Source organism: Garra rufa, chromosome 7, assembly GCF_049309525.1.
Source record: "Garra rufa chromosome 7, GarRuf1.0, whole genome shotgun sequence".
In the NCBI taxonomy this organism is placed as follows: Eukaryota; Metazoa; Chordata; class Actinopteri; order Cypriniformes; family Cyprinidae; genus Garra; species Garra rufa.
The window spans coordinates 9,271,816-9,293,503 of NC_133367.1; the positions used below are offsets into that span (position 1 = coordinate 9,271,816).

The 21,688-nt window shown below is 36.0% G+C and overlaps 1 protein-coding gene across 1 annotated transcript in view; it reads left to right on the forward strand.

The window, feature by feature from the left end:
- LOC141337909 (uncharacterized) overlaps nucleotides 1-21,688 on the forward strand; it is an 831,413-nt gene that overhangs the window by 777,285 nt on the left and 32,440 nt on the right. Inside the window, exon 28 of the mRNA XM_073843485.1 lies at nucleotides 13,396-13,547. Within this exon, the coding sequence (XP_073699586.1) occupies nucleotides 13,396-13,547 (152 nt within the window). The remainder of the gene's footprint in view (nucleotides 1-13,395; nucleotides 13,548-21,688) is intronic.

The window sequence follows — 21,688 nt, forward strand, 5'->3', positions numbered from 1 at the left end:
ATAATAAGCCGAAAACCGACTGTTTAAATATGAATTATGCGTGGCTCTGTGTTAATGAATTGTACAGGCGCGTGGTTTGTTTACTCCTTGTACTGAAGCGCGCGGGACACTTGCGGTAATATTAAAGGGCTCCAGACTGTGACCATTTTTTCTGCCAGTGTTACTAATTTTCATGAGCGGTCACACTGGCGTGACCACAGCGTTGTTCAACTCATAAGCTCTGCCATTTCTGTCTCAGATAAGAAACATAAAATGGCACGCGAAACGAAAGTGAAACTAACACGACACGTTTGAGCTGCTCAGCGCTGACCGTTTATCAGCTTGGACTGCAACGCAAACAAACTTGCACAAACCCCGAACAGCTTTATTCTGGAGCCAATGTTGATTTTGCAACACTGTTACTGCTGCGAGATCTAGTGAGAATCTTTCAAATTCTGGCCAAAATTCTCTGTTATAAACAGGGCTGATGTACGTCAGAAAACCAGATTAGTAATACTAACTATTTAAAAAAATATTACTATCAAATGTATGTCATATAATAAAAATACTCTAGTTCACTGTATATATCTCTGTATGTTTGTTTTATTAAGGAATAACTCTGAAGCACACCAAAAAATAATTTATTAGTATTATTTACAGCTGTATATACAATTACACACCCAGGTATCGGATTAGTACTCGGTATCGGCCGATACACCGAGCCCAGGTATCGGAATCGGGAAGGAAAAAAGGGTATCGGAACATCTCTAGTCAAATTCTTCTCCTTAATGATTTGTTTGTAAGATGATCTTCTCTTCCTCTGTTTGTCTCTTTCTAGTCTTTATGACTGTGGCATTACAGATGTTTCTTCTTTAACTCAGTCTTTGACAAACACAAAAGCACTGCAGTTTCTAAAAGAGCTTGATCTGGGTTATAATAAGATTGGAGACTCAAAGCAGCGGCTCGTTGATGTGCTACAAGACTCAAACTGTAAACTGATGTGAGTAAACTTCACTTTGTGATATTAAAGAGATCTTCAATTACCTCTGATATGTGGACAAATATTAACTTTCAAATATTTGTGAAAGGAGATGATCAAATGATCATCAAGCTTTATTTCAAAGGGTTTGTGTCAGAATGAAATGTAAAGTTGATCAAAATGTTGAACACAAAGGAGGAAAGAGAACAAAAGCAGACTGTCAGAGCTTTATCCAACAACAGCTGCTTTATTAATGCCATCAGTAATAGTGAATCATTCCAGTTTGAAATAGATTTGGTCAGATTGGAGGAAAACGCTGGTAAAATCAGTGCAGATTCCAGCTTCAGCTCACAGCCGTCCAGCATCACATGATCAATGTCTCTGTCTCTTGTGTGTTTTTACTTTGACAAGCAACACGTCACATTACTTTACACTTACTTTACTTTCACTTATTTACTGAGACCAATGCTAATGTTGAAACTAGAGGAAAAACAGCTTTAACTAGTGGAACATTTCACTGAAAGGGTTTTGTTTTGAGGCAAAATCACATTAGTATTTGTTCTTGTGGTTTATTATATTTGGCGTTCACTCATTAGTGTGTGTTTCTCTTTATAGTGTCTCAACAGGAGTCACACAAACAGACAAACATATGAATGGAAATCATGTTCAGATGTATTTAAAACACAAATATTGTTTTAGAAATATCTATGCAAGATCATTTAAATCTAGCTTTAACTTTAAAAGAAACTGTAATTGAAGTAGAAACTGATTTGCAATTTGTTCCACTGAACTCTGTTTTCTCTCTTTTGTTCCACCTTGCAGTGTTGAATTTCCATTCTAAAGTCTATCATGGAAATAAATCATCAGAAGATAAATGCTGTCTATCCTAGTTGTTGGATCCTGATGAAAGGAGCAGTGAACATCAGGTGAGGATCCACAGAAGAGCTTCACTACTGTGTCTATGAGGAGAAAGAAATGTGTGATAAATGTGTGAATGTGATCCATACAGGTGAAGAGACTCAGACTTTACAATCAAATAATGCAGCATGTGTGTTAGAAACATGTGATACTGAATGATTCATGTTGATTTAGTATTCAAGCAAATGATGCTTTTGTTTTATTGAAAGCTGAAACAGGAGGAAGACGCTCAGATGAGTCTGTCTGGCTCTTCAGTTTAATAATATTTGTATTAAACTCATCCATAATGATTCAAATGTTTAAATGTGATTGTCAAGTGCAGCACTTAAATGTGTCAAAGATATAAAACAAGTCTACAATGTGAAATTAAAACATTTACATGATCTCTCTTACATGTAATACACATTGTTCTTCTATTTAATTGTATATTAAGTTAGCTATGTGTCTGTCTGTTGCTGATGTACAGATGCACAATCACGAATCCTCTCATTACAACAAACAAAGCAGAAGTAGCAGAAGTAGTCCAGTAGTTTGCTGTGCAGATTTGTAAAATTTCATTTTTATATTGAACCAACGTCATTCCAAGTCAATGCTCTCTCAGTGATCAATATAACTGTCAGTCAAGCAGATTTACAGGCATAAAAGTTCAGTTTTATTATTAAACAAATCTTCCAAACCAATTTGTCAAAAAAAAAAAAAAATCAGTATAATGTTCAGGGCCAGATTTCCCTCATATTGTGACCAGCAAACGAAATTTTAGTTGTCGAGCGGAAACCCTCTATTGGTAGGTTGGGGGTTCTTTCTTGAAAATCAATTTTTGAAAACAATGTAACCTGTTTCTGAATATCAAACGAATAAAACAGGAAAAACACAAAACTTGTAAATCAAATAATTGTATAGGTCATATGGAATTTAAAGGGGTCCTATTATGTTTGTTCACTTTTTGAATTGTAGCCAGTGTGTGGCGTGTATGTTTGGACAGGGACGAAACCCAGCGTCTGGTGATGTCTATGCACTCCAGACTTCAGGCTGTAATTGACTGCAAAGGATTTGCAAACAAGTATTAAAAAAGTGAAAGATTGATTTATGATTATTATTCTGTCCCATTACTTTTGGTCTCTTAACTGGGAGGCACATATGCAAACTGTTGTAATTCCTACACCGTTCACATGATTTGGATGTAAATACCCTCAAATTAAAGCTGTCAGTCTGCATCTTGTTTGTTTCATTTCAAATCCATTGTAGTGGTGCATAGAGACAAAAATGTTAGAATTGTGTCCATGTCCCAATATTTATGGACCTGACTGAATATGATGAAATCCTTGTGGGAATTTCAGTAGTAGATTTTACATGATACATTAATGTAATGGACAACAGCCTTCAACCAAAGTAGCTCCTATTAGGTCAAAATTATTAAACAACATTTGAAGCCTTTGTACATTGTAAATGTTTAAAATAAATCATTCTTTTACAAATATTCAAATTAATATTTAACATTCATTGCATTAGGCCTACACATGGTTACAAAACCCACTAAAAGTCTAATCATTTTATGTTCTTACACAAAATACACATAAAATATACTTTAAGTAAGAGAAACATAAGCATGTTTTCTGTAAATACAATAAAACATCACTAAAAGTAAGCTTGTGTTTAGCATATTTCTTAGAAGTATAACTAAGCATATATTTATATGTATTATTAAGTACTTCTAGTCTACTTTTTAGAAATATATTAAAGTGCAATTCAATATATTTTTAATGCACTTTAAATAAGCATGTTGGGAATACAGATGTATCATAAACATACTTCAATTTCAAGTATATTTTTTTATACATTTAATATGTGGGTACCTGTGTAGTAGGCCAATAAATAGTTAAAAAGATAACCCAAATGCTCTAAATAAGTTGTTTATTACTATATAAAAAAGATTGATGCTGTATAATATTAAATTAAATGTCTTATAGTTATTACCATTGAAGATGAGGCAGAGCTCAGAGAGTAAAGGGAAAGGACGCTCTATCAAAACATCTCAAATAAAGTCTGAAATTATTAGTGTGTTGGCTTCACTCTTAATTGTATATTTGTAACCGCTGGATACTTTGTATTAAAGTGGTCATGTGAGGTTGCTAAACGATGATTATTTTGTGGATTTGGTGTAATGCACTGCATTTAGGCAGTTTGAGGTTAAAAAAACACATTATTTTCGACACACCTTACATTATTGTTTCTCTTCTCTGCCCTGCCTTTCTGAAACGCATCTATTTCTACAAAAGCTCATCGTACTGAAAAGCACAGAGTGCTCTGATTGGCCAGCTATCCAGTGTGTTGTAAATGGCTGAATACCTTAACCATGTAAAGGTAATGTTACACCCCTTACTAAATCTAGAATATCAGCTTCCATGGTGTCCAGAAATACTACAGCGAGAATAATAAAGTTACACTTTTTTCTTTGTGTGTACATTTGGGTGCTGTTATGCAAATCTGTGGGGGCGTGTTTGAATGAGGCATTTTAGGAAAGTGTGGATTTGTTGTAGAATACAAGAATCTCTTTCTGATGGGCAACAGAAAATGTGCTTTCTGAAGGAAGCTATTGGCCACTGAATTGACATGATGGTATAAGGGCTTCAGACATTCATCACACCAGAGATGTCCCCATAGCATTACATCATCGCAGCATCGAAGTGAAGCTATGAAAGGGAGCTCAGTATTTATAAAAAGATAGATGAGAAATCCCCGGATCTCCTACAGCTTCAGCCCAGATCCTGAACTGCTCATCGATGGACGCTTTTCAATCCCAGGAGCCCACAGGAGATCAATACGCCATCATCAAACGTGAGTATTAGAAACCAAAACACGGTTCCTCTGGTTAAAAACAGCATTTGTTGAGCTACTGTATACTAAGTAAATGAACAGTTTAGTAGATTTGTGATTTTGCTTTAGAAAACATGTTTTATTATGTATAGCGAACAAGTTATTCAAACTGGATTTACGTTCACCTTTTACATCTTAAATATGATTAATAAATGTCTATTTATCAACTGACAGGAAAATGTTGCAAGAGAATTGCAGATGAGCAAATCCCGACATGAAACACATCTGAGTGAGTGATGAATGTGAGCTATTATGTGGATTTGACTGTTGTCAACACTGCTTTAGATGAATGTAAGTCATGGTAATAAACAAATCTACATAGAGATACTAAACATAAGCTATCTATTTGATTTGTCCATTAGTATTGTTGATCAATTGAGGAGCATTTGTGTTGGATAAAAAGTCAGTTAACAGCCCTAAGAACAGCCTCAACATGTAAATGCAGTATAAATCACAGAGGTGGCTGAATCTGGTGTAGATGCTACAGAGACCTACCGAAGGAGGAGCAGATCTGACCAAATGTAAGTTACTTTAATACTAATTCACATTTCAAGCATGTATGTTATTCTGCTATCTGTAGTCATATTTTATTTTTAATTTTTATATTAATTTGCACATGCATTTCTGTTTGGTTTTTTAGATTAAGATTTTTATCCAATATTTCACTTCTACATTAATCTGCTCCCTCATCAAAATATAGAAAAATCCATGATTAAATAACAAGTAATACAATGTTAAGAACAAAAACAAAATAAATTTACATTTATATACCCAACTAAAAACATGATTTCCATTATTCCTTCCATTTGAGTTTGTTTTGTTGTTCATTGGTTTATAGTTTTGTGTTTTATATTAAACACAGTTCAACACAGACTTATGAAATGCTGTTAGGACATTTGTGTTGTGTAGATATCATAATAGTGACTGCATAGTTTAAGTCTGACGATAAAAATGAAATAAACTTTACCAGCCAATTTACAGGAGATCAGCGTAATAGATGAGGTGAAAACAGGGGCTATTATCATGAAATAGAGGATTTTCAGCAGCTCAGATAATATTGATGAGCCTCAGACTATCACTGTAAATCCTAACAAGTTCAGCTTACTTAAAGTTTTAAAACCGATGGCCTTTTTTTAGCAAAGTAAACTTAAATGTAAAACTATAAGTTAATTTAATAATCTGTTTAAAGTAAAGAAAGCAAACTCTTCCCAAGTATATTAAGCAATAAATATCAAGTTAGTTTAATGTCATTTCTAGTGAACATACTCCAGGAGATTTACTAATCTTACTTAAGATTTAACAGTAAGATTGCTTTATTAATTCCATTTAGCTAAGTTTTTTTGTGTAAGTGTTCTGCAAACATCTTAAAACTAGATCTTTAAAACATCTGTGTTCTTATAATACCCTTATAATACTGTCAATATATATAAACTACTGTTCAAAAGACTTGTAATAGTCTTTAAAGAAGTCTCTTATGCTCATCAAGGCTGCATTTATTTAATGAAAAATACAGAAAAAACAGTAATATTGCTAAATGTTTTTACAATATAAAATAATGTTTTTTTATGTTGACATACTTTAAAATATAATTTATTCCTGTGATAAAAAGCTGATTTTTTTATCAGCTGTTATTGCAGTTTTAAGTGTCACATGATCCTTCAGAAATCATTCTAATATACTGATTTATTATTAGAAAGATCAATGCTGGAAACTGTTGTGCTGGCAAAAATTGTTTTGGAGCCTGTGATACTTTTTTTTGTTGTTGTTTTTTTGTTTCTTTGATTAATTAAAAGTAAAAAATAACAGCCTTTCTTCAAAATGTAAATATTTTCTAACAGTATATGTTTTTCTATCACTTTTTATGATTTCAACACATCCTTGGTGAATAAAAGTATTAAACTTAAAAAAAAAAAAAATTACTGACCCCAAAAGTTAAAAGTTAAATGACAGTACATCTGTGTTTTCTAGAAACAAATGAAAAAAAAAAAGTATTTCACTTTCTCTTAAAAGTGTTAGTCTCTTTTTCTTTTTCAAAGGTGTGTACATGTAAAAAAAAAAAAGAAAAAATTCCTGTCCCTCATGAAAAGGAGTGTGTAGGAGCCCAATGTAATTTTAACCACTAGAGGGCGGTTTGGAATGGGAGGAGCTGGTTTGGTCATGTGACATTTAAACCCTCATGATTGTGTGTGAAGGAAGGTGAATAGGTGACGGGATCACATGGTTCTTACCGTATAGTAAGATTCATTAAGTCCCGAATCCATGCGTCTTTTATTGTAAACCGCATTTCATTCATTAAAAGAGCAAAGCAAAAGACGGATTCTGAATGGACAATGATTTTATTTCCAACGTATGAATAAAGAACATCAGCTGTTCATAAGTGGATAGGACGCTGCTACAGAGTGATACATATGTATTATCAGAAAACTAACCACAAAACAAAACTCGTAGGAAAGCACAATGATACAATTAATATCATAAAGTAAAATGACATACTAGAAGAAAACTTTTAAACATTGTTTCTGAATCTCACAGATGAATCTGCTGGTCTTGAAGGTGAACTTTATTCGCTGTAAAAACTACAGAAGATGTTTCTTTTTCATGTGGCATGTTAGAGCTGATTATGACAGATTTCTACAGAAGAGATTGTGTTTTTCTGCTCATTATTGTGTCACGTTTGGTGAGGATGAGACCTGAAAGATGATCTGCTTACTATCAATCCTTTTTGTGTGCATGAGTAGATTAGGAGACTGAGTCAAACTCTTCCCACATTCAGTCAGTGATATGGTTTCTCTCCAGTGTGGATCCTCTCATGTGTTTTCAGGGTTTCTGACCGACTCAATCTCTTGTCACAGTGTGAACACTTGTAAGGTTTCTCTCTAGTGTGGATCCTCTGGTGGTTAACTGTCATAAAAGTCTTCTTACACTAAAAACACATAAGATCTCTCACACCAGTGTGTATCTTCTGATCAAGTTTTAAACTCTGCAGTTGTGAAAACTCTTTCCACATAAAGGACATGAATGTGGTTTCTCCTTCATATCAACTTTCAGGTGCTCCTTCAGGCCTGTAGACCACGCAAATATTTGTCCACATTGATCACATGTGTGCAGCTTCTCTCTAGTGTGATGTTCATGTGCATCTTCAGGGTTACTTCTTGTAGATTAATCTAAATGTTTTTTTTATAAATAAATGTATTCTTTCTGCTTGAAGGAAAGAAGAAAGTGGTAAACACGTTGTTATAAAGAATGCATAATTAGCCTGAATAACCATTGGTATTTGATTGAAAAGAAGACATGTTCTTGTTTCTTTATGAGAAGTGGATTCATTTAATTTGAATATAAAGACATGTTGTGTGTCACAGCAGTTAAATCTGTGTCTATCATGATAAAACCGTATTATCAAACCTATACAATGAGTTTGGTCCTTCTAGAGAAATCTAACTGTAACTAAAGCCACTCAATCTACTGTCGACTAAAACTAAAACAATCCAGATGACTAAAATATGACTCAAACTAAATGACATTTTAGTCAAAAGACTATGACTAAGACTAAATCAATATTTGCTGACAAAATGAACACTGATTTTAACCTGTTGGAACCTGTTAAGTTAATGTTAAACTGTTAACCTTGACCTTGTCCACCAATGGAAAGTTTCATTTTTATAAAAATCCACTGGATATTGACTAAATATCTTTGTAAGTGTGGTTTCATTACAGCGGTTCAAGAAAGTTTAAAAGCACAATGATATAAAACTGTTCATTTCTTGTCTATGAGCAGCCAATGCTACTAACAACAACGACTGAAACTTAGAATAACTAATATGTGGGAGATCACTGCTATTATGTGGATTTATTGTATTGCCATAAATAGCACTTCAATGCTGATGTTGAATCAAGTTACAAAAGATAAAAGTCTGAGTAGAGGGTTGATAACATTGTGAACTTCATTTCAAATTCATGTAAATCAATCAGTTCATATTAGAAACACTTGGTTGACAGCAAGAAGGAAAAAGGAAAACTGATTTAGCCATTTATACTTTATTTTGCCTCTTCATTTAAACGATTAACAGTTTGTATGTCTTTTTAACAGCAAGCATTAAATCTGCTGAACTGCTTGAAGATTTGAGTCTGAGTTCACATTATATTTGTGTCTAATTCTTCTCCTTAATGATTTGTTTGTAAGATGATCTTCTCTTCCTCTGTTTGTCTCTTTCTAGTCTTTATGACTGTGGCATTACAGATGTTTCTTCTACAAGTTAGCCTTTATTTAAGAGAGAGAAACTGCTTATGTAGATTTAATAATACTGAAAACAGACAGATGGACTTTTCAAAACAAACTAAATAATAGTTTTAACTGTATATGTCTGATTGTATTTACATGCAAATATAAATGTGGAGAATAAAGACTAAATGTATTTGAGGATCTAGAGGAGAGAGAAAGACACAAATGCTATTAACTGGTGAAAATGTTTAGTTGGTCTGGACTGATGAGGGAGAGACTCCATCCACAGAACAAAGACAATATACTGGATATCTGGACATTAACAACAGACACACACATCACTGAATAGAAAGTAGAATAGAATAATGTTTGAGATCATGTAATAATGAAATATGTTTTTCTACTTTATTTTTAGCTGCTGTCATGCTCCACATTGTAGACTTGTTTTATATATTTTGATACATTAAGGTGTAGGTTTATAATTAGAAACATTACTTGATTGCAAACATTACTGTTCCTTTTGTGATGATCTCAAACTATGATATACAGCTTTTATCATCTTTTCCCAAATTAGTTACTATTTCAAGTTTCTTTGAATTTAATTTAATGTATAGTTCCTGTTTTCACTCATTCATTGTGCTGATGTCTTCAGATCAGCTGTAAACTGACACTTAAAACTCATTTCATGGCTGTCAGCTGAGACAAACTACTTCATAAACCTCTCAACAGCACTTCATTATAGTCTGATAAATCATGTAATTTGCTGCTAACACATTTATTTCTGAATTTGTGCATTTCATATTGTTTAGTCTTTTCTTTTTTCCCCTTTTTATACAGAAAACAGCTTTATTGCCTTTAATCTAAACCAGTTGGACATGGAGCCTATAAACATAAAGAAGCAGAAACTGTAGAACAAGTATTAATACTACACCCTAATATGAATAGAAAGAACTGAAAGTAAGAAGTAAATACACATCTCAGCATGTGTGACATTTGCAATAAACATCACAGATAACAGTTCAGAACAAGGACAATAATAAAGCAGTGTTTAATTTATGAGGTGAATATCAGGCTCCAGTTCAGCAGGTGGCAGTAACTGTTCAGCTCGTTCAAACCCTCCAGAAAAACCCACGAAGAAGACGAAAACGAAAGTAACTGCGGAAAACACGCAGATAGCAAAACAAAGCGTTGCTCATTGGATTTGATCCATTCTATGTCCTAGAAAACATTTTATAGACACAACTTTAGCGCAGACTCTACTAATTTTAACACTCGCGGACATTGTTTCTGTATTTAATCCAATCTGTCTGAGAGATATGAGAATTATTGCTGACAAACTACAGGCCTAAAGGACAGAAAATGATCGTTTCAAATACTTATGCTCTTCTTAGTGGACAAGACTGCAAGTAAGTTTTCCAAAAGGGGTTATTGAAAACCAATGTGTTTCTGAATGTGGTTATTCTACATGGCAATGCATTTGTTCATAACTGACTTTATTTGATCCTGTGTTTTGTGTTGCTGCTAACTCCAGATATTTCTTGATCTCATTAAGGATCATCATCTCCAGGTCAAACTGAACAGCAGATAGTTTTCTCAACCCAGTGCTGATCTCTGGCAGTTTATCTGCAGTATGTCAGAGGAGCGAGGAAAGGACTCTCCGTCTGAGATGAGTCTCTCACACAAACAGAGGTAAGACTGAGTCTGTTTTCACACAATCATTTTAAACACTGCTCTACTTTCACATGTTTGCTTTAACAAACAAAACCTTAACTAACCTTGTTTTATATTTACAAATGCTTTGCAGAAATTCAGAGCTTCATAACTTACTAATTAAAATATAACATCAAAAATATTTAAAAAGTAGCCAATAGATGATAAATATCTGAGAACTGAAAATCTGAATAATAATTTACAATCTTGACTCAGTTTACAGCTCTTCAGCACTGGGTTTGTAAATACTAGATTTAGTTTTTAGGTCATAAATGTACATTTAGACATTATAAAATTACTGCACACTTAATTTAAAGGGGTCATATGATGCTTTTTAATGTTTTCATTTTCCTTTAGTGTGTAATGTATCTGTTTGTGTAAGATCTTCAGAGTTTCAAAGGTCATAGTCTCCTGCAAAGTGATTTATTTTCCAGAAATGACTAAAATGCCTAGACTGAAGTCCAGATATTACTTTCACAAATGTCTGCATCCCAATGTGAAATATTAGCGTAATGCTGTCCAAAGGTTTCCACAAAGAGAAAACGAGTCTTCAGTGAGTTGTAGTGTTGTCGTCATGTTGTGGAGACGCTGTGTTTGGATGCGAAAGCAAACCTGCTTTGTTTGGAATCAGTGGTTAAGATTTATTTATCATGCTGTTCCTGAGCCGTTAACCCAAAGGTTAGCTTGTGTACAGCACACTTTATGGAGCTGCAGTGCATACACCTGAGCTATACACACATAAATAAACTGTACATAAAATACAATAAACCACACATAAATAACTGTTTTTTATTTTGGAACTTCACACCTGAGCTATACAAACATTTATTCCATGGAATGTCTGGATACTGGATTCTGATTGGCTGGCAGGTGTGCAGTAAAACCGTTTAATGCACAGGTAGTTCTCAATCAGTTTAATCACCGTTCTATATTAATGCGCTGCTTAAATTGATGCACGCAAACAGAGAGAGAGACAGAGAGAGAGAGAGACAGACAGAGAGAGAGAGAGATTGCGTTGTGCTGCGCACATACATAAACTTCTTGTAAGCGCTTGCCCGCGATTCTTATTAAAATAGCCTAGATACTAGATCGCTACATTATATTCCTCAGCAACGAGGTGGTAAAACTGCTGTTTGTAGAGAGGGACGCACAGCATGCAGGCAGGTAACTTACGCACACACACACACACACACACACACACACACACACATACACACACACACAACTGTCATCTCTCTTGCCTTCACACTCTTTCTTGGTCTATCGATAATCTACTGAAACAAATGCTATGTTTCATTCAAATAAATGTGATCTTACCAGACTATTTAATCTCCGAGTCTGATTTGAAGCAGGCAGAATGCTAGAGCTGCGTGTCACAACTGACGGTTAAATAATAGAATAAGTATGCACTGTATTTACAGTAAGGGTGATGCTGTCAAAATGTAATCCCTAGAAAGTCAGTCTTGTTACTACAAAAGTACTAACGTTACAAGTTCTGGAACGTGAAAAAACCCTTTTGGTAAATTACAGTAATTATTTTCTAATATAATTATGTACTGTATGTACAGTAAAGAGGTAATTGGCAAAATTTGACCTGTAGTAAGTTAGCCTTTTAACCACAAACGTACTACAGCCTTTAAAACATGAAAAAACTGGACTTCGTTTTGTTTAGTGAGGTAAATTTGCAGACGGTCCCTAAATCAGCCTAGGCAAATATCCAGCCAATGTCAAACCTAAAACTAACTTTACCTCGGTACAGAAGCAACCCGGGATGTTCTAAAACGCTTAACGTGAAAAACGCTTAACGTGGCTTATACGTAAAAAACGACCAGGAAACCCTAAATTTGTGTCAAACCTTACTTGGAACAAACACTAATTACTATCAAAAGAACGAGTCCTTATTCCACAGATAAAGTGAAGAATATCACGTTAAGCGTTTTCTCCCCCATAGAAGCCCATTATAAGGAAACAGCTTAACGTGGTTTAACTTACCTCAACAGCGACCAGGGAAGACCAAACTTCTGTCAAATTTTAGCTACTTATAATAAATACTTTCTGCTGTCAAAAGAACGAGCTCTTATTCAGCATATAAAGTAATCGTCCCCCAGGGAAGTCCATAAGGAAACAGCTTAACATGGTTTAACTTTAACAACGACTGGGGAAAACCAAACTTCTGTCAAATTTTACTTATAATAAATACTATGCTGTCAAAAGAATGAGCTCTTATTCCGCATATAAAGTGAATATATCACATTAAGCGTCCCCCATAGATAAGGAAATACGTTAAACCACGTTAAGTTATCTTAAAACCAAATTTCTGATGTTACAAAATAAATACTTGCAGTGTCAGTGTTTATTATATGTAACGTTTGACCAAAATTAGTTTTTTGCCGGTCGTTCAGCTCCATTAAGCCACATTAAAGCGTTTTTTAATGGACTTCCCTGGGGGGCGATAACTCTATATGCTGAATAAGAGCTCGTTCTTTTGACAGCAGAAAGTATTTATTATACAGTAACTGTGACTATTAGAATTTGTTTTCAAATATTTGTGTATTTAAATGTTTAAAGAAAAGGTTTGCAATTACTAGATATCATTTTAGAATAACAAAGGTTTTTTTTGGTAATGATTTTTGTGATGCAGTGGACCATTAAATCAGAACTAAATTGTTCTTGCTTGCTTCATCTTGTTTTCTGCAGGTTTTTGGGTCCTGCTGCAGATGAAGGCTGTCAGTATGTGACTGGAATTGTGGGTAAAAACCCGTTACTCCTGAGAGAGCTGAATCTGAGTAAACATGAACTAGGAGACACAGGAGTGAATCAGATCTCTGCTCTACTGGAGGATAAACACTGTCAACTCAACACACTGATGTGAGTATTGCTGCTTTATTCACAATCTTACATTACTTTTAATAGTACTGTTATTGTAGTTGATCATATTTCGTCATTAGTTTGAGTCAGAGCAGTTTTTCTCAGCATCACAAAGAGCCACTAATGTGAAGATCCTACTAGTTCTTGCTGGATCGGGTGTAATGGTCAGACAGGGCCGATCTAAATCCAGTATTGTGTGAACTGTTCTGTTTCTATTAAACCAAACAAAAGGCATACAAACACAATATTCTGAGTTTTCTGAAGCTATTTGATAGTTTAATGTGAGATACAGATATTCAAGGCCTTACACTAAAGTTAATGTAAACTCTTTTCTCTGCTGCGTCTGTCAGTCATTCTCTGTTCAATTCAAACTCTGGTCGTGTTCAGTTACAACAGTCAGCTCCATAAAACTCTCTACAAGATCATTCAGTGTTCCCATTATTATTGATTTATAGATAAATGACTATGATTTTGCAAATATATGGCTGTTTTTGTTGTTTCTAAATCATGTTTCCAGATGTCTGTTGAACAAAACACAGCGTAACAAAGACTAGTTTTTAACTTGCACATTCACTGAAATGTAAAACTGTTAAGAACAAACAAACTGTTGCACAGATATAATACACCACACATCAATATCTCTTCCCTTTGTGATTTCTACTTTTTAATGTCAAGAGTTGTGTGCTGTGACTCTGTGTTGCTTCAAGCACATCATTTTGCACATCGGATGCAAATACTGTTTTGTCCTATCTATCGTATGTTGATGCCTCATTTAAAATATTTCAATTTTATAGTATTTATATTTATGTGGAAATATATAGTTTTTCATTAATGCCTTTTATAACAACAATGCAAATAGCTATGAGTAACATTTTACCAGATTCAGTGCTGCACATTTATTTGTTCCCCACTCAATGTTTTTTCACAAAATGTTTGAATTTATAAAATTATTAATATTGTGCACTGATTTTTCTAAAATAACTTTTGCTACTGAATTATCCACTAACTTAGTTTGTAATATATTTTTGTCATAGATTATGAATATACATGTATATTTTTAATTTATAAATTCAATTTAAGTTGTAATTTTTTTTGAAGTTTTGACAACTATTCATAACTGCTTTTAATTTAAAGTTTGTGTTTCTCAAAATGTAAAATGTCTAATTTTGGTGCAGCATATACTATACATTGTAAAAACTGAAGAAGAGCATTTTAAGAATCAGTGATCAGTATCTGCCTCAAATTTCCTGATCAGTGCAGCACTAAAGCAAATCAACTGCCTTTTCAAAACTTATTTGAATGTCTTCAGTTTAAGGAAATAGGTTAATTCATTAAATAAACACATGTGCAAAGTCTAATATTTTTATAAGCAAACTGTCTTTGTTGTTGACTTGTAATTGTTTAGTCTACAGTATGTTTGAATATTGATCTGTGAGACTAAAGTGATTGACAATAGTAGACAGTATCATTATACTGTACAGCAGTTACAGTCAGATTAAAGTTTATTGTAGCATTGCATCTATGTGTTTGAAACTTATGTAATTGTAGTGGACATGAAAGGGTTAATGTGTTTTGCGTATGTCACGTGTTCGTGGTGGAGAGTCACGGGTTATGTGGAATTGGGAATATTAATCACCTGTTCAATTAGAGTTGGGAAGGAGAGGGGGTGAGCAGGGACGATGTATTCTTTGTTGACCAACAACGTAATATAACAAAACTTGATATCTTCAGTCTGTACAATAAATCAGAACAACCAAGAGAAGTTTTGCCTCACGGATGTTTTATTGTTGCGTCGCAAATGCATTGAGTTCTTGTTTAGCCTCTCAGCGGCGTTTGGTAACTACGGAGTAGCCGCTACATTATGTCAACAAAGAAATCATTTCTCGGCAAACGCAGCAAAAGGATTACATCGTGTTGCGGAGTACAGGATTCTGCTCATTTGGAAAGGAGAATTCTACAGCCGCAGAAGTTGAAATGCCAGCGCAAACCGATCGGCAAAGTTCCTAGGAGAAGCAAGCAAACAATCACCACATAGGTAAGCCTGCTGGGCTTCTTGTTACTCGGCTGTGCTGTATTTAGAAAGCGCAATATTTGTCCATTGGGGATGATCGCGCGGTATTTGAATTTGGTACGCTGTTTCATCCATTGGGGATGATCGTGAGATAGTGTTATTGTTTTGTTTGGCTTCAGTTGGGTTGGTCCAGAGCTCTGGTTATTGTAGTATGTTTTTGCTGGTTTGTTTAGTGTGGTAAATAAGTCAGGATGTTTATAGAGTTGACAGAGGTTGTTTATATGTCGCTGTGATGTTTGAGAATCTGGTTGAACAAATATTGTTGGCTTGTTGGGGAACGCAAAAACATGAATGAAGCGGGCGTTGATGACGTCGCTGGCCTTGATCTGCATGGCAGTAAAAGAGAAACTAAACTCACTGCAAAGGTTTTAGCCAATAAAATTGAAAGACTTCAAATGGAACGAAAGAAAGATGTAAATACAATTAAAGGACTGATTCCAGAGATGAAAAGTCTGATGACAAGAAAAGGAAATGTCTCTCGGGTGCAAATGCTTTTTAAAACTCTTGTTCAGCTTTGTGAAAATGCCAACAAGCAACATGATATGGTCATTCCTTTACTTCCTGAAGAGGAACAGGAAAAACAAAACGAATGGTTTTTGAGCATCATGAAATACAGCAACACATTTAAAGATACTGTGCAACATTGGTTAAGTTGTCCGGAAGAATCATTGGAGAATAGTGTTCCTGTTTATTCTGATGTTGATGCAACACAAGAAGATATCATTCCTCAAGTCACAGTCCATGCTTCATCCATTGTTGTGTCAGATAATTTGCAAGATGACATTGTATCTAATGTGGGGAGCAGATCATCCAAAAATCAAAGTTCGGTTGTTGGAAGAAGATCTGGGGTGTCGTCAATTTCTTCTGTATGTCTTAAAGCAGAGGCTGAGTTGGCTGCATTAAGGGCACAACAAAAATTATTGAAGGAGAAACATGAACTAGAGGATCAAGAGGAACAGTTACGAAGAAGGAAAGAACAGCTTAATCTTCAAGGAGAAATTGAAATTCAAATGGCTAAATTGAATGTTCTGAAATCTCAAAGTGTATTAAGCAGTAAATCGGGTCATTCAGGAGGAAGACATTCTAGTTCAGAGCCAAAACAAAAGAAAACAAAAAGTCTTCATGCCAGTGCTAACTCATTTGTTCCTCAAATGTCTACAAAAGAGAAGGGATCGGTGCAGGATGCTGGAAATTTGGGAGCAAAACCTAAAGAGAAATTTGAAAAACAACGGGTTCCTTCACAGCCTTATCCAGTGCATCAACCATCTAGAGGTCAAACAGGGGAACAGATGGCATGTGGAAATGCTTTGAATTTACATGTTGAATCCAACACTGAAGAGGAAAGTAATGTAATGGGCATCATGAGAAAGCAAAATGAAATAACAACACTATTGTTAAAACAGCAATGTTTGTCATCTTTACCCAAAAGAGATCTGAAAGTTTTTTATGGTGATCCATTAAAATATCATGCATTTATGAGAGCCTTCGAAAACAGTGTTGAAAGTAAAACAGACAACTACAGTGACTGCGTATACTTCCTTGAGCAATATACTGTTGGTCGTCCAAGAGAGTTGATACAGAGTTGTCAGCATATTGATCCATGCAGGGGATACGTCAGAGCTAAAACTTTGCTGCAAGAACATTTTGGAAATGAACAGAAAGTTGCATCTGCTTACATGAGTAAAGCTCTTTCATGGCCTCAAATTAAAGCTGAAGATGTTAATGCCTTACAGGAATATAGTCTCTTTCTTAGAGGCTGCGTTATGTTATGGAGGAAGTGCAATATCTGTATGATTTGGACATGCCTACCAATATGATGACGATTATAAAAAAGTTGCCCTACAAACTTAGAGATAAATGGAGAAGTGTTGTTTGTGAACTCCAAGAAAGACGTAATTGCAGAGTTTCTTTCACGGATATTGTTAACTTTCTTGAACATCAAGTTAAAGTCCTAACCGATCCAATATTTGGAAATATACAGGATGTTCCATCACGAGCAGTGAATAGAAATGTGAAGAAACTTAAATCATATCCTCATTTTGGCATAAAAGGAACCAGCTTTGCTACCAGTGTTGCTATAAACAAAGAATGTGAATCGCAAAATATAGGAAAGAAACAGACTAGATTTGATAAAGGATGTCTCTGCTGTAAAGGTGCACACATGTTGGACATGTGTCCTCAGTTGGGAAAACAACCCCACAAGGAGAAGATTGGCTTCTTAAAGGAAAGTGGAGTTTGTTTTGGCTGTTTGTGCATTGGGCACATTAGCAAAGAATGCAGAAAACGTCTTTGTTGTGATGTTTGTGGACTTAAACATCCCACTTTGTTGCATATCTTTCCTAAAGAAAAAGGGACAACTGATGCAACTGAGAAGAAATCCAAACCAACAGTGGATGATGTTTTGGTGTCTAGTGGTCTGACTGGGGCTGGTGATTATGACTGTAAACTCCCGATTGTTCCTGTGCAGATCAAAGCCAAGAAAGGCAGTGATATTATTACTACTTATGCCTTTTTAGATCAAGGTAGTACAGCTGTGTTCTGTACTGAGAATTTGATGAGAAGACTTAACCTTACAGGAACTAAAGTGCGGATACTTTTAAGAACCATGGGGCAAGAAAAGGTGGTGAGTAGCCATGTTTTGTCAGGATTGGAAGTGGCTGGCTTGAATGGAAGTGAATTTTGTGATTTGCATCGAGTTTACACCCAGGAAAGCATGCCTGTTCACAAAGGAAATATACCCAGAGAAAGAGATCTTCAAAGATGGCCTCATTTAAAGACTGTTCATTTACCTCAGATTGACGCTGGGATTGAGCTGCTCATAGGTACAAATGTTCCTAAAGCATTGGAACCATTGGAGGTAATCTGCAGTGTAAATGATGGGCCCTATGCAATCAGAACCATGTTGGGATGGACCGTGAATGGACCACTCTTTGCAGATGGTGAGAATGTAGTATCAAGTGCACAGCCAGAAGTCACAGTTAACAGAATTTCAGTAGTGAATGTGGAAGATGTGTGGCAACAGCAATTTAAAATGGATTTCCCAGAATGTAGTCAAGATGAACGAACTGGTTATTCAAAGGAAGATCAACGATTTATGGAAATGGTGACAAATTCTGCCAAACTTGTAGATGAGCATTACGAAATTGGTTTACCTTTGAAAGAGAAAGTTCATATGCCAAACAATCGAAAAATTGTGGAACAACGTGTTCTACATTTAAAGAGGAGACTTCAAAAGGATTCTGCCTTTCTTGCTGATTATAAAGCCTTTCTACAGGATATGGTCTCCAAAGGGTATGCAGAGAGAGTTCCTGCAGAGGAGTTGATGCGTAGTGATGGAAAGATCTGGTATATTCCACATCACGGTGTCTACCATCCAACAAAGAAGAAAATCCGTGTGGTGTTTGATTGTGGAGCGAGTTTTCAAGGAACATCACTTAATGATAAACTCTTGCAAGGACCAGACCTTACCAGCTCACTTGTTGGAGTAGTGACAAGATTCAGAAAGGAACCAGTAGTAATTATGGCCGATGTGGAATCAATGTTCCATCAAGTAAAGGTTCCAGCTGATGATGTGGATTTGTTGCACAGCTGCAAGTTTCTCCCCTGATGTTTCCCAATTCACGGTCTATAACCACAGTCTGAGTACTAACAGCTCTGCCCACCGTTTCAATCAAGCCGGCCAGCTTAGGGGGGTTTTGAGCCACGCTGATCACTTTCATCAATCATCGATACAACATGGCCCCACCTAAGCCCATCAGCAGAAACCCTGTTATCAAAGTTCCGAATAAATAGATCTCTTCAATATCCTCCAGGGACAGAGCGGCCAGGCACATGACACGCCACTTCTCCCACCCGTCCATCACGTATCCAGCTGCAAACGTTCCTGCAGGACAGTTGGGTTCCCCCGAACCCAAACTTCTCGTCGAGAAGATGGTGTCAATTGCATTCAGAGACCAGTTGATCAAATCCATAATTCCTTTTGTTTCAAGAGCAGGGCAGCGAGAGTCTCAGAGACAGAACTACGAGACAAGAGAAGCCAGCAAGGAGAGACAGGGGAGGGAGAGGGAAAAGATGCGACCGCCTTCGCCGAGAGCCAAACGATTAGACTCTCTCAAGAAAATATGTTTCCTGATGAGCTTAATAGCCTTAAAAGAGGTGAAAGCATAAAGAAAAGTAGCCATATATGGACTTTGTCCTATTCTTGGTTATGTTTTAAGTGTTGGAGGACGATTAAGTAGGGCATCAATGCCTGAAGTATCCAAACATCCAGCCATTTTGGCTAAGAATTTTCACATTGCCAACATTCTCTTGCGACATATACACCAAGAAGCAGGACATGGTGGTCACATTCATATGTTGTCCAAATTGCGCCAGAAATATTGGATTACTGGTGCGAGCACAGCCATAAGGAAAGTACTGTCCAAGTGCATTGTTCGTCGGAAATTGAATTCCCTTCCAGGATGTCAAAAGATGGCAGTTTTGCCTTCAGAAAGAGTAACTCCAGATGAACCTCCATTTACCCCTGTTGGGGTTGATTATTTTGGACCTTTTGAGGTAAAAAGCAGAAGAAGTGTAGTAAAAAGGTATGGAGTAATTTTCACTTGTTTAGCCATACGAGCACTACATATTGAGGTGGCATCCTCTTTGGACACAGATTCTTTTATAAATGCACTTTGCCGTTTTATTACAAGATGTGGACAGGTCCAGAAACTTCGATCTGATAATGGAAGGAACTTTGTAGGAGCAGAGAGTGAACTAAAAGTAGCGATACAGGAATGGAATCAATGTAAAATCAATGATGTCCTTCTTCAAAAAGGAATTAAATGGACATTTAACCCCTGTAGCGGTAAGAAAGAGAGGAAGCAAAAATGCAGGATAACCAGTTTATTGAGGGTAACCAAGATGAACAACGATGACAATGGTGGTGGTGAAGATCTCCCGGCTGAGTGGCACAGAGGCTAGATGGCAGGTGAGATGACGAGTGAAGAGTCCGTGGTGCAGGCGTGAATCCAGTGAAACCAAGACAACGACAATCCCACGACGAATTCCACACACGAAGACAAATCCAACACGTACATCCAACAATGGTGATCTAGGAGACCAATCTGACGGGGAAGAGTAGATCTGGGTGAGTATAAATAGCCGTGGGGAAATGCATGACACCTGGTGCGGGACTGATTGGCAGCTGCGCTGAATCAGAGTGACGCACAACGTAATGACACACATACATACACACAGATGACGCGACATGAGGACACGGCAGATGTGAGAACCGTGACAACCCCCCAACTGGATCACATTATGGAGGAGCATGGGAGAGGTTAATTAGATCTGTGGAATTGGGAATATTAATCACCTGTTCAATTAGAGTTGGGAAGGAGAGGGGGTGAGCAGGGACGATGTGTTCTTTGTTGACCAACAACGTAATATAACAAAACTTGATATCTTCAGTCCGTACAATAAATCAGAACAACCAAGAGAAGTTTTGCCTCACGGATGTTTTATTGTTGCGTCGCAAATGCATTGAGTTCTTGTTTAGCCTCTCAACGGCGTTTGGTAACTACGGAGTAGCCGCTACATGTGTGTTATGATAAAAGTAACTCAATAAAACGTCGCGACTACAGTAAAAAAGCTTATACTGCTCTAAAAACACAGATTTGTGTCCGTTATTGGAATTAAAAAGGTTAGAATAAACACAAAAAACAGGATAATTTTCATGCGGTGAATCTAGCTAATTGTGAAACAGCTGTGTCACCATCAGCTGCTCTGGAGAAACTGTGGTGGCTGAGTTAGTCAGTTAGTCAGCTGATGCCACTCGTGACAGTCACAAATCTGATTCGTCTGTACCATTAAAGGATTTGAGAATGAACTGCTGACAAGCTACAAGCTTAAAGCACAGAAAAATAAGCATTTTACGTTTTCTTAGATAATACTGCAAGTAAGTTTTCCAAATAGGGTTATTGAAAACAAATTTTTCTGTTTCTGAAGGGGTTTTCATATTTTCACTTTTGTTTTATGCACTTTTATTTTGCTTCTGCTTTTTGTTTTTGTAATGTGGAATTGAAAGTAT